This window comes from Cryptomeria japonica, chromosome 3 (genome assembly GCF_030272615.1).
Source record: "Cryptomeria japonica chromosome 3, Sugi_1.0, whole genome shotgun sequence".
NCBI classification, from domain to species: domain Eukaryota; kingdom Viridiplantae; phylum Streptophyta; class Pinopsida; order Cupressales; family Cupressaceae; genus Cryptomeria; species Cryptomeria japonica.
The window spans coordinates 176,819,598-176,833,607 of NC_081407.1; the positions used below are offsets into that span (position 1 = coordinate 176,819,598).

The 14,010-nt window shown below is 32.1% G+C and overlaps 1 protein-coding gene across 2 annotated transcripts in view; it reads left to right on the top strand.

Annotated features, from left to right (window-relative positions):
- The first annotated feature begins 5,394 nt into the window (after nucleotides 1-5,394).
- The window catches only part of LOC131048564 (WD repeat-containing protein GTS1), a 143,278-nt gene continuing 134,662 nt past the window's right edge, over nucleotides 5,395-14,010 (top strand). The window contains exons 1-2 of one of the 2 annotated variants that reach the window (XR_009106464.2): nucleotides 5,395-5,666; nucleotides 12,425-12,632. Coding sequence is in view for 1 of the 2 variants with exons in the window: in XM_057982561.2 (XP_057838544.2) it covers nucleotides 5,539-5,666; nucleotides 12,425-12,632 (336 nt within the window). In the remaining variant the exon portion in view is untranslated. The remainder of the gene's footprint in view (nucleotides 5,667-12,424; nucleotides 12,633-14,010) is intronic. The other variant, XM_057982561.2, reaches the window with a different exon arrangement.

Below are 14,010 nucleotides of genomic sequence, written 5' to 3' on the forward strand. Positions count from 1 at the left end.
ATTAGGTTTAAAGTCATGGTCCATGAGGCATTTTTTTGCCACGAACAAATTTTTAATTTTTGTCGATATAATATAATGGGTGCTGCTCCAAGCAGTAATTAATCTACCAGAAAAATATAATAGTAGAAATAATTTAATAATAATATAAAAATAATAATATAATCCTAATACCAAGAATATATAGACATGGCAATAAATATATAAAATTAAAAAGAATAATACAATATATAATATAATATCATAATAACATAATAATAAAAACATTACAATAATAACAATATATTATTTATCCTTGTTAAACCTTAAACTTAAACATAAGTGAACATTAAACACTATTTAATACCACTCCTAATTAAACCATGCTTTGAACCCTTATGAAATACCAATAAATTTACAATTACAATTGAGTTTGTAAGTTTTATGGTTTTGTTAGTGTTTATTTATTGGTTAAAACATATTTGTCCTTCAAAGAAAGTATAGAAAATGACTCAAAATGCCCAGGAAGAAGGACAAATAAGTACCAACAGTTGGAGAGATTATCATGGGATTGATAATCTTCTTCTGAATTTTAGAGGTACAACTCCCTCGTAAGATTTGATTTTAGTTTTCTGGGGTATGCTTTTAACCATAAATCAGAAAAAGGTCAATTAACATTCACCCATCACCATGGCATGAATGCGGTTATGAATTGAAAGACAAAGAGAAACACAAACAAATAACAAAAAGACTATTCACTCAACTTCTCCACCACCAAAAGATAAAAGGAAGGTTTGATATATCCCTTTCAGATTTACGAATGACTAAAACTCAAAGATTTTATGAGAAACATATGCACAATTAAATTGGACAGGAAAGCATTAAAAGACAATTTAGATAATTTAAAGATTATCTCAATTTGGAATAATACATTCAAACTCAAAGATTTAATATATATTTCCTCCTTTCTTCGAATACATAACAAATGACTCAAGGACCATGCTACCCCTGCACAAAAATTATGTTTGAAACAAAAAATATGTTGTCCCCTTCTCCTTTGCATCAACAAAATAACAACAACATTTGCAAGAGAAAAATTAACAACCCCTTTTTCTTCTTTCTCTGTTATATATATAGCCCCTTTTTTTTGTTTGAGACTTTTAGTTTTATAACGAATTCTTGATAAAGGGAATACAATTCACATTCCCTTGAAATTGCTGCTCTTAAAACTTATTTAATTTTTTTTTTTTAATGTTTTAAATTGGTGCACATAAATAAGTAAAAAACTTTAATTTTTATTATAGTCACTTTTGATTAATTTCACCACAGATTACCCGAGCATCCTGGGACCATGAAAATTTGCGAGCAATAATAATTAAAATAACATATGGGTTTTTTATCGTTTTTGTATAGCTTGCAAAATTAAGGTACTTCCTTTGTAAATTGGCCCTGCCAACTATATTGTTGCATTGAAAAAATATCAAAATAATACATCATGTGAGCTTGTATGGTCATAAAATTAAATCTAGGAGCATTTAAGACCAAAATATTGGGTGGATTGTTCTCAAATTAAAATAATTCGCAACTTTTTTTTGGCTGCATTTTTGGATTGACAAATATATGTGCAGAATTGGACTAGCAGACTGAACCGTTGAACCACTGAACTGTTGAAACTTTTTATGTTGGTTCGGAGGTTAAACACAAAAAGAAAATTCATAACTTTCAGCTAAAAAACTCCATTTCCCACAAAATTTTGACAACAGAATGAACCATTGAATTGTTGAACCTTTGAACCGCAGGGTTCAATCAGAAGGTTCAAAATTACAGACTTCACCCACAATACACTTCCTTAATCACTTTTCTTTACATTCTCCTACGTTTTGAACCTTTGAACCTTGAACTCTTGAACCAACAAAGGTTCAAAGGTTTAAGTTCATTCTTCGCACAGACTTTTCTGCACAAGTTAGAATTGCCGCAACTAAGGCATAATACACATAAAGACTTAGTGAACTGATGAACTCTTAAACTAAACTCTAGGTTCAAAGACATGAACACTTAGGCATAACGACGCATTGGCCGAGAAAAACTTAAAATAGAAAGATGACAACTTAAGAGAATCAATTGTGCTGAATTAAACACACATTATCTCGGCACAAATATGCTAATGTAAGAAAAATCAACGAGTGCAAAAATAGGGGGTAACAATTGACTCTGATTGGGGGACGAGGACTACAAGGACAGATAGAATCTAGAACATCTCTAGGTGAGACAAGTGCCTTATTCATTGAGCAATAGAGTCAAAGAAATTGTAGGAATAAAGGGCATTGCTTGCAGAGGGGTGGAGGGGAACAGGTCCAAATAACTGAAAATTAACAAGCTAAAATTGACCAAGCAGAAAAAGAGACTAAACTAACCATAACCAAAATTTTCTCAAGTATATACATAGTCATAAGACCCAATCTATTTTCAAAACTCTCGACACCAAATTTAAATGTTTCGAAGTCTGGCTGAATATTAGATATTGTATCAACAGTAGATAATTCATTGTCTTCCACTTGTTTTTTGAGACTCTCATAATTTCTCAAACACTTAGTCTGCATGTGTCCTTCACCATAGCTACAAGTGAATTGAAAAGAATCATAATCCATTTGTGTACCAACCTCCAGCCATCCACAACTATCTATTTCTTTCCCATGCTGGCCCTTTATGCTTGTTTGATCATTGTTTGAAATGTATCAAAAAATTTAAATGTGAAAGATTCAAAATCAGAAGAAGAAATTTTTTCCAAAAACCTTTTGTTTAATTCCTCATTATACATATCATCAAAATTTTGTTTAATAGTAGGCGTGGTTAGGTAAGATGCCAATTCTTTTGGTTGAATGACATGATCATCTGCATCTTCAGAAGAATCAAATCCATCAACATAGAAATAATAAAGTCTTGCAATGTTAGAAGTTCCACTCTCAGTCTCAGAAGATGCTCGAAAATCTTTTTAATTAAAAACTGACAAGTTTTGACAATAAGAAATAGATGATACTGGCCTCGTTTATTTTGTGACAAGATTCGCTTGCAAAGACTTCTTTCGTGGGTAAAAGTTCTAATTATGAAAGTAAATTCCATTCTACTGTGTGTTGAATCTTTGAACTCTTGAACCAACAAAGGTTCAAGTTCATTCTCTGCACAAACTTTTCTACACAAGTTAGACTTGCTACAACTAAGACATAATACACACAAAGACTCAATGAATCGATGAACCATTGAACTCTTGAAACTAAAATCCAGGTTCAAACAAAAGGTTCAAAGACGGGAACACTTAGGCATAAAGATGCATTGGCCGAGACAAACTTAAAACAAAAAGATGACAACTTAAGAGAATTAATTATGCTGAATTAAACACACATTTTCTCAACACAAATATACCAATGTAAGAATAATCAATGAGTGCAAAAATAGGGGGTAACATAGTTATAGCTAAATTATGGTTAAGTTTGGTTACAGTTCTAGGATAAAGCATCATATTAGGGTTATGGTTGGTGGTAAATAAGGGTCCATCTTAAGTAAGGGTACAATTAGACATAAATGTAAATAAATATAATAATATAACAATATAATAATATACACATAAAATAATAAAATGTAGCGATATAAATTACACAACTATAATATAAAAATATTATTATCCACCTATTTTATTATATGAAACTATTCAACTATAGGATGAAATGTTTTATTTTGTATCACTTGAGAATGTTAATTTTAAAATAATTCAATACATTAAGATTTATTTTAAGATTTGTACCTTGCAATATATGGTTCAAAGTATATTTTACTATCGACGTAATCATTGCACCTCTTTTTGGTGGAAGTGTTAATTTAAAATCAATTCATCTAATAAAAATAATTTTTTACATTTTGCAACACCATACTAAAAAAAATATTATTCAAAGTATATAATACTATTGTGTAACCGTTGCATCTCCTCTTGGTGTAACTGCTAGTTATAACACATCTCCTATGGTTTTCTCCAATAGAAGAAAACAAAATCAACATAAGTTTTACTTTGATGGCAACATTGGTGAAGAAGTTACAAATTACAAATATCTTGGAATTGATTTCAACAAAAGTCTAAGTTGGGAAGGTTACAAGAAGAAAAAAACTTTAGGAGGTTGGAAAATATTTTATGCTCTTAAAATAGATGTAGAGAGGTAGAGCCATGGGATTGGAAAACCATCCAAATTCTTTTTGAGCTTTTTGTGTTGTTGATTGTCTTCTATGGGTGTGAAATTTGGGCCAGTAGTACCTCAATCTCACAAAGGAAGCAAATTGTGAGACTTCAAAAATGTTTAATCACAAGCAAGTTCAGAACTAAAAGTACAATTCCCTATGATATAATGTTAAGTGAAATGGGAGCTGCCCCTATTGTAGCAATTGTTATGGTGTGCCTCATTAGCTATTTAAAAAAAAACTAAGTAAATGGGAGAAGGTAAATGGCCTAAGGTTATCTTTAATGACACATTGTGCAAAAGAAAGAAGACGTGGATGCAAAAAAACATCAAATGGAAGAGTAAATGGAACATTTATTTGTATATGTTCCCCACAAATAACAAAGAGATAAAGGCCTTCGTTATGGAAAAGTTATATAAGAGAATTTAGGGTTTTGGGCTAGGAAGAAAGAAATAATACTATATCAATGAGTTCAACCCCACATATGATCATCTTCAAAAAGTTTACATCGGGGTTAACATATCATGAAGAGCTAAAATTCTTATTGCTCATCTTAGATTTAACTCTCATCAACTTTGTTGTGAGACCAGGCGGTGGAAAACACCAAAAAAGGTTTGGGAAGAATGGGTTTGCACTATTTGTACCTCAAGTGGAAATTGAAAAACATTTTATCTTAGAGTGTGATGCTCTTAAAGATAGCAAGATAAGTTTATTATGTCGAGAGGCATCTACAATGACATCAAAATATCCATAAACAAAAATCTATTTTTCAAACAATTTGACATACAAATGACGGGTAAATGCATGAAATATGCGATGTTCCAGCTTTTGTAGAGGTGTTATTTTATTACTCTAAATAGAATAGAGGTGTTATTTTATTACTCTAAATAGAGGTGTTATTTTATTACTTGTCTCTAGCTAGATTCACAACTTTTTGCATGCAAGGCTTTTATAGATTTGTATTCTTGATATTTAGTATTTTAAAAGAATTACATATATTTTTAAAATATAAATATACTAGTTAATATCTTAATCGCTAGCTCATAGTATAATTTATTCAAGTAGAAGTATATTGAAACTTATCATCAACTTGCGTAGGCAAAAAGCTAATTTACAAAAATCGAATTTGATTAGACATACCATTTCCTCATGTCCTCTTCTTCTTCTATGCTACATTCCCTTATAAATGCAAAACATAAGGGTAGCACCATCCAGCCAGGGTATATAAATGTCTTGAAACGTGGAATTTCCAAAAACATATAAGCTAACTAGACTCTCTAAAAGGAGATATACACTGTTACAGAGTGGCAGCCGAACAAGCCCTGGGATAAACAGCGAATGGATATGGACACGGATATGGATGTTGAAGGGGTTTCCATTCCGAGGCGATTAGGACTGACCAACACCATCCAGGCTAGCTTTGGAGCCCCTGACGACCCTGACTATATTTTCGACATTGTGGCCAGGTATTCTCTTTTCGTCTCCATAGCGAGCTTAAAAATCTTCATACCCAAATCTTTTATAAATCTCTTGATCCAACCCACTTGGGTAACATTTGAAATGTAAAGGGAAACGTGCTGAGCTGAGTTTTGGATACCACAGAATATAGAAGTGAAAGGGTGTTTATGAAAATTCAAATCATAAGCTCTGGTTGGGATTTGCCATCTACCAAAATGTTGGCACTACGGCAGCCCTAATTCTTTCAGATTATTATATGAAAAAGAATAGAATGAAATGATTTTAGTTAGAGAGATAAGATTTTCACAATTCATGCTAAATTCAAATATGTTTGTGTATTCAGCTGTGTAGAAGTTTTGTATCAATGTTTCAAAATCATATTTTAGGTCGAAATATTGATGCAAAAACTTCTACACAGCTGGTCGAAACATTGATACAAAAACTTCTACACAGCTGAATCCAGAAGCATATTTGATTTTAGTTATGTCCACTGAAACAAAAATAATGTATGGGACCATAGAGCTAGACCTGAGTTTTCTGCAATCTTTAAGTGCTTTACGTGTGAATTATTAACATCAAGATCAAATCCAGTGACCTATAACCTTTGTTTTGGAGGGCCTTCTGGTGTTAATTTTGAGTTGCAACCCTCCTTTGCTTTTGCATGTCTCGCCACTTCAAGAGTGCAGGCATAGAGTCCATCTTTGAGGTGTCGATAAACTTAGGGTGGATGCGAATCAATGCAGAGCAATATATCACTAAGTGCCATTCGATTTCTACCATCCAAAAGTGTAAGCTAATCTTTTTTCTTAATCTTCCTTGGGTGTTATCTATTGACCAATTTAGTATTTAGGATGGATTGTCATGCATACAGGCAAATATATGCACAATCATTCAAATCTGCTTGAATGAATCGACTCAGAGAAATGGGAGGAAGAATCTTCATAAATTGTAACCCTTTTACAAAAACCAGAAGCCAGTTTCCCTTAAAACATCTATTTCAAATAGCATTCGTGCATATCACATAATCCTAAGGTTTTAAAAAGTACCAACTGTATTGTAATCAAATGCAAAATCAATAAAGAATTGTATGTAAAAACATTATTCTTTCCCAACACATCCATCATAAATAGTATGTGATCATATTGCAGTCTCTTTAAGGTGGCTTAAGTTTAATCACCATGTAAATACGAACTAGTGTTTCTCCGAGTCTCCGGGACAAGGAATGATGTTTCCGGACGAGGGATGACAATTTTGGAGATGGGAGGGGGACAATTATACATATATTTTTTAAAAGTTAAAAAAAATAATAAATTATATTTATAAATATGTATATGTATACATATATGTATATACATATATACTTCTAAAACTTAAAAAATAAATAAATTATATATATATATATATATATATATATATATATATATATATATATATATATATATATATATATATATATACATACATGTATGCTTTTTAATAGTTGATATATATATAAATCTTAATGTAAGCTAAAAAATTCTGAAATTTTTAGTAATCAACCCACAGAGATGTAAAAATTGTAATCTATAGTGAAGATAGTCACAAAAGACAAAACTGTTATCTATGCTGGTGTTTTTGGTTGATATTGCTACGAGATTTCATTAGAGCTGCAGTGAGCTGATTCATATCATGTAACATGCCTATACTTTGATATTACCTATAATATTTACTAGAAAAGACAATCTTTGAAGTACAAGGATGCTTCATAATCATACCACTCGGCTGTAACAACCAATTATCAACATGAAATCTAAATGCCACTATGGTATGAACAAAGGTTTGATATCGAAGGATTTGCATGATGGCTTCCAAAGACAGACTTTGACAAAATATTGTTTCTTTGTTATTAGATCACCATTAGATAGTTTAAAAAAATCTTAAAGTAAGCCAAAAGATTCTGAAATTTCAATCATCATGGGGACTATTTTTTAGTAATCAACCAACAGAGATGTAAAATTGTAATCTATAATGAAGATAGTCACAAAAGACAAAACTGCCACCTATGCTGGAGTTTTTGTTTGATACCGCTATGGGATTTCATTAGAGCTGCAGTGAGCTGATTCATATCACGTAACATGCCTATACTTTGATATTAAGTATAATATATACTAGAATAGCAAAAATCATTTGGGAAAAAATCAATAAACCATAAGTATAAGATTTTTTGAAAAAATTGGGAACAAAACAGATTTTAAAAAAAACATTAAAAATTGTAGAAAAAAAGACAAAAAATATTTAAAAAAAAAAACTAAGGACACATCTCCATAGCATAGAGATATAGAGAGAAAATAAAATAGAGTTTAACCTGTGAATTGTAGGAAATAATTTTTTGTTGTATATATTCATATTGCTGATTACATAGGCAAATATTAAGTTAACTTTTAAGAGGGCAGTCACCAAATACGCCAAATAGTTGTCTAAGTCTGAGATCAATGATTAGCTAAGTCTATGAAGTAACTGAGATCAAAACTTAATAGACAACAATCCAGCTACTGTTAGGAATTTAGTAGAAGTGGAATTCATTTTGAAGTGATCCAAGAATTTCATTGTGATTGAGGCAAGGAGTTTTGTAGGGTTAATTCAATATTTTAGAAAGCTTATCAAATCATATTCCACAATTGCATTGCTTTATATCATAGCAGCAAAAATCGTTTGGGAAAAAATTGGCAAACCAAAAGTATAAATTTTTTAGAAAAAATGGGTGAAAAATTGGATTTTAAAACATCATAAAAAATTGTAGAAAAATAGACACAAACTACTTTTTCTAAAAACTTAAGAGCATTTCCATAGCATAGAGATATAGAGAATAAATAAAATAGAGTTTAACCCATGAATTATAGAAAATAGATTTTTGTTGTAGCAATCAGGCAGATAGAGGTCAGATCAGAAATCCTTATATATTGCAGGCTGTAGCACTACTATTCAATGTGGGCAAAATATAGGGTGATCCTAAAAAGGGGACACTGCAGTGTGGTTTCAAAGGCCTTAATTTGGGCTTGATGGTGGGAGCTTTGCCCCTGGACCTTGTTGTGGGTGTTTCCTCTAGATCCCCATGAGGGGTGCTACCCCTCAACTCCATTGGGGGCATTGTCCTTATACCTCCACTAATTTTTGGGATCTCTTGTCACATAAGAAACTTGGTTACAATAAGGGGGTGATGAGGAATTGAGATCTAACTCTTGAGTATGTTGACTTAGATGCTATTGTCTCACAACTTACCAAAAATCTCTTTAGAATGATATTTTATAGACACTGGATATATTTAATTAATTACTGAAGATGTGATTCAAGATTAATGATGCAGATTAATTGAGAGTTCAGTAATATTTTAGATGAATGCTTAAACATGGAGAAACCTGGGCTAATATTGTTGGATCCAAGAAGGAAGAAAGCTTAAACTTAAATGGGATGTTGGAGAAAATGTGTAGGTGTTATAGTAGTAGTGCTTTGGATGGAATTACATTTGAGAGCAAAATGTCTATATTGTAGATGCTATGCCAAATCGTAAAAAGTAGACAGTCACTTAAAATAGTGTTGAGGAAACTCATTGATCAATTCATCTGTAATCAAAATGGGCTCAGTAAGATGAAGCTCTTATGGTTGAGTTGTTTAGAGTCAGGGGATAAGATGTATGATGATGCCACTACGTTGCCCTTAGAGAGTAGTTTTTGAAGGCGTATGGCATTAGAAGCAAGTATGAGTCAACTCATTTTACTTATTAAATCGCATTAGAAGCTCTTGGTTTTTTGTGGTATGAAACACATTTTAATAAATTTGAAATTTAATTAATGTGTCAAGTTGATTGTCTAGTGAGGCAAATGAAATATTTTGTCTAGATTTTGGGTTTGTAACACAAGGAAGGCCTAGGCATTTGAAGATGCATAATATTATGAGATATGACTATAGACACCTAAAATTGTCCTGTTTAATTAAATAAATATTTTTATTTATTTAATTATTTAAGCCCAATTCTTCTATTAAGTAAATAAATCTTTATTTATTTAATTAATTCATTAATCCTCTTCTAGCCTTATTTCTCATTTAAATAAATACTTTTATTTATTTAAATTATTCTTTTTCTCAAATTAAATAAATATTTCATTTATTTAATTGATCCCACTTCTTCTATTATTTAAATAAATCTTTATTTATTTAATTAATTCATTAGCCTTTTCTACCCATGACACATGTCATTCATCTCTTAATTCCTACACTACCTACCCTCTAATCCCAGCGGACCATCTATCTTTTACACCTCTAAATCTTATCCTTCCATTTCTTGTAGTGTCTTATATATAAGGAGATGCTTCCTTTATTATCAACTCTCAACTAATCATTCTAATCTCCTAAGCATTTTTAGCATTCGAACTTTCATATGCGATCAAGCCTACTTACAACCACATTTTCGTTCTTTGTTGAGCTCTTGTGCACACATAAAATCTGAGAGCAAATATATCAAGCAAGATCAATGGAGATAGGAAGAATGGAGATTCAAACCCTATTGGAGATGTGATGGTATAATTCATAGTTGAACTACTCGTGACTCGGCTCAACTTGCCAAGCCCCTGAGAAAAAAACTTGGCGAAAACTCGGGAAAAACTTGGAAAAACTCGGCGAAAAACTCGACAACGTAAAAACACGCTTAATTTTAATAAAAAATGCATTTGTTTTGCAAAATTTAATGAGAAGATGCATCCAATGAGTCAATAAATGATAACACAAAATAAACAAGTTGATTCTAGATATATTTAAATGCAAAGTGTCTACAAAATCGCATCCTCATGAGAAATGCTGATGGCTGGAAGCAAAATAGTAAATAGTTTTTGTAAAACCAAAAGTAAATGCAACTTCCTTTTCCCAGCTCCAGCTAAAACTACTTTCAAACTTTCATCATATTTGAAATTTCATCATTCATACTCATAGTTTCAAACTTTCAACTCTAAAATGTATAATACCAGGATTTCTTCAATGCTAATTATGTTGTTATATGGAGCCTAATCAAACTCGGAGGTTAAATTTTCCCTACTTCCATCAGCGCAGTTTCCCCCTATATTTTTTGATGGCGGTTTGGGGGTAGCGCCCCCAAGTTGGGGTCAAGGGGCATCGCCGAAGGATCTTGAAATTTGATTAAGTCTGGAAAATTGAAGAATCCTCCAAAAACTAGATTTTGCATTATAACTCCTGGAGGTCCGAAACCACTCTCAAACATCCTGACAGTATATATGGAATATAACTTAAAGTATAAGAAAGAAGAAAGATATAAGGAAACGTCACTCCAAAGGATCCTGAAATTTGACTAAGTCTGGAAAATTGAAGAATCCTCCAAAAACTAGATTTTGCATTATAACTCCTGGAGGTTTGAAACCACTCTCAAACATCCTGACAGTATATATGGAATATAACTTAAAGTATAAGAAAGAAGAAAGATATAAGGTTTCTTATACTTAAATGTTATATTCCATATATGAATCCTGACGGACAGACCAAAAAACTCAGCGATTACTTGAGGGCATAGTGGGCTCTCAGCGTGGCCCTTCCAAGTGAGTTTCCCCCTTCTCAGCCCAAAACCATATAGAAAAACAAAAAATGCATGTATTTTTGGCCGTTTTTTGCTGCCAAGTTTTTGGCAAAAACTCGGCAAAAACCCGGCGAGTTTTTGTCACTCACCGAGTTTTCGGCGAGTGTTCCATCTATGGTATAATCTTTGTGATTTTGTTGATTTGCATTGTCTTAGGTAATCTTCATATGTTATGGTGGAGCTTTATTGTTGTTAGGCTAGGGTTTCGTGGTTGAATCTATTTTAGTCTTTCAATATTGTTATTCCATTTTTACCATAAACAGTGACCATATAAAAAATAGATGAATAAGTTAGGTTTTAACATTCTTTCATATAAAAGAAATATTATTTTGTATTTAAGTTATAGATTCTTTATGTTATGTGAATGTCTAATGACTAAGCACATATACTCCTGTTTTGATAGATACATAAATTTCTTTGGTATCTAAGTATCTATCCTCAGACACCTTCTTATGGCTCATTTCTTTGATTAGATATCTGATAGAAGTTTTATGTAGTATCTTGCAATTCCTGTTCATTCATGTGGGTAAGCTACAGTCCCAAAACTTTGGGGTTAGGTTTTTGGATTTGGTTTTATACAAGAATTCAAAATACTTCATCACCGATCTGATAGTCTGAAATAGATCTAAAGTTTTTGTCACTCAAATTGCAAGAGGTATATACCATTTACAAAACTAAGATTGTAAGTTACTAAATCAGTAAGTCTCATAAACAAACCGAACTCCCAAATAGGAGGAAGAAGTGATTAAGATTTTTTATCACTAAAAGAGGGAGTTTCAGAAGTGTGTATCTGATCATATTAGAAGCCATACCCTAGTTTTATGAAGTTTTCTGATCTCATAAAGGGTTGTTTGTTAGTAAGTACTGCTTCAACTCTTTCCCAGTCATGTGATAACCTAGGAATGACCCTTAAAGTTCCATTATTTTAGACTTTGTTCCTAGTGCTCTCTAGGGTAATAGAAGCAAAGAAACTTTTAAGAGATGCATTTTCAGATTGTTATTCTGTTCATCAAAGTATATCTTTATCTTTGGTTATATCCCTGAAAATATTGATGCGAGTGTACAGGGATTATTAATTGTGGTTCTGTTTATTCTGTAACTTTCATTTCTACATAGCTCATAATGCTATCTTGTTGAATTTGGATGCAGTCAAGACAATTCTGTAATGGCAGTTTCATTATCTACAAATGTGATCAAGCTTTACTCTCCAATGACAGGCCAATACTTGGGAGACATTATTGGACATGAGGGTACAATAAGCGAAATTTCATTTTCAGATGTGAACTCTTCACAACTGTTGCATTCTTGCTCTGTTGATGGTACTATCCGGGCATGGGACACAAGAAACCGGCAACAGGTTAGTCAATAGGTATATGCATATGCTTTCAGTGCCATGCTTTTGTGAAAGGCTAAGTGCTGGTTTCTTGCACTGGTTTACAAACTTTATGTTTGTGCATTGAGCCACACTTCAAAATAGTTATCATTTTGACACTAAAAAGGAACTGACTATATTTAAGGATACTTGCTTTCAAATCTTTGAGCCTTGAGTGACCAGATGTTCCATTGAAAGCACTTCTACACTTTCTGCTATCTTGAAATAATGGGAAAAGTATCGGGTGATATGTGGACCAGTCCAATTCCTGCTAGGGACAAGACCAAAATTTTGTGTCATTTCCAGTTAGGTACAAGACCTTGGTCAAAACAAGATAATTTCTCTGTAACCCTTGAGCATCAATAAAAGATACAGCAGATAATATCTATTTTGTGAAGGAGGATATTATTAACATAGAGATTGGCAGAGGAGGCTAGGCAATGCAAATTTAAATGCCTAACTATAAGGCATGTATAAAATAAATATGGTTTAATTTAATGAAACTTTCTGCGTGAGACGTTGGATTTGCAATGCAACAAACTGGTCTTCCTACTTATGAATTTTATTCATGAAGTTTTTTGAAACTGCTTCTGCTCGATGTCAATATAAAAATCTGCTTGGATATGCAAAGCAATATAGGTAGGAAATTTCAACATTTGAAGGTTGCACAGCTATAATTTATGTCTGATCTAGATCTAAAAGATTTAATCTTGCCACCATATTGCCATCACATTTCTTTCCGGGGGAAGAAACTAAGCAAATTTGAAAACTTGTTCTTTATGCATTTGGATTTTGGACACTGAAGGAGATTATCAAACATTGCATGTCTTCAATATTACGCATTTTCAATTTTAATGTATTCCAGAATCCATTTATCAAAAATTTAAGAATTCTGTAGGTTAAAAAGTTGGTTCCTGCATCATTCCAAAATTTTGCCTGGTGTGTTTTTGTCTCTTTTTCATCTATTTGTTAGAATAAATAAATATTTAATAATACATCATTTTAAGAATAATTTTTAACAAGATTATTAAATCTTGTACTATTGTTAATAACATAGGTAGTATTAGTTGGTTGGTTGGTTGGTTCTATTCCTGAACTGACATTCTCCTGTACTTAATATGCCTTTGATTAGTTGTACATTGCTTAATAACTATTGCCCGAATTCATTGTGGTGTCAGAGCACTGCCTGTAACCTACCTTGTGTGAGCATCATTAACATCTTGTGTATACTGCCATCAAATAAATTTTTTGTGTTGGAGTTCTTTGCAGGCCATGTGCATAATCCAGCTATACTGCTGCCTATACAGAAGAAGGAGATGTGTAGGTTTTTAAAAATTATATATATACAAAGTGTTATCTGTGT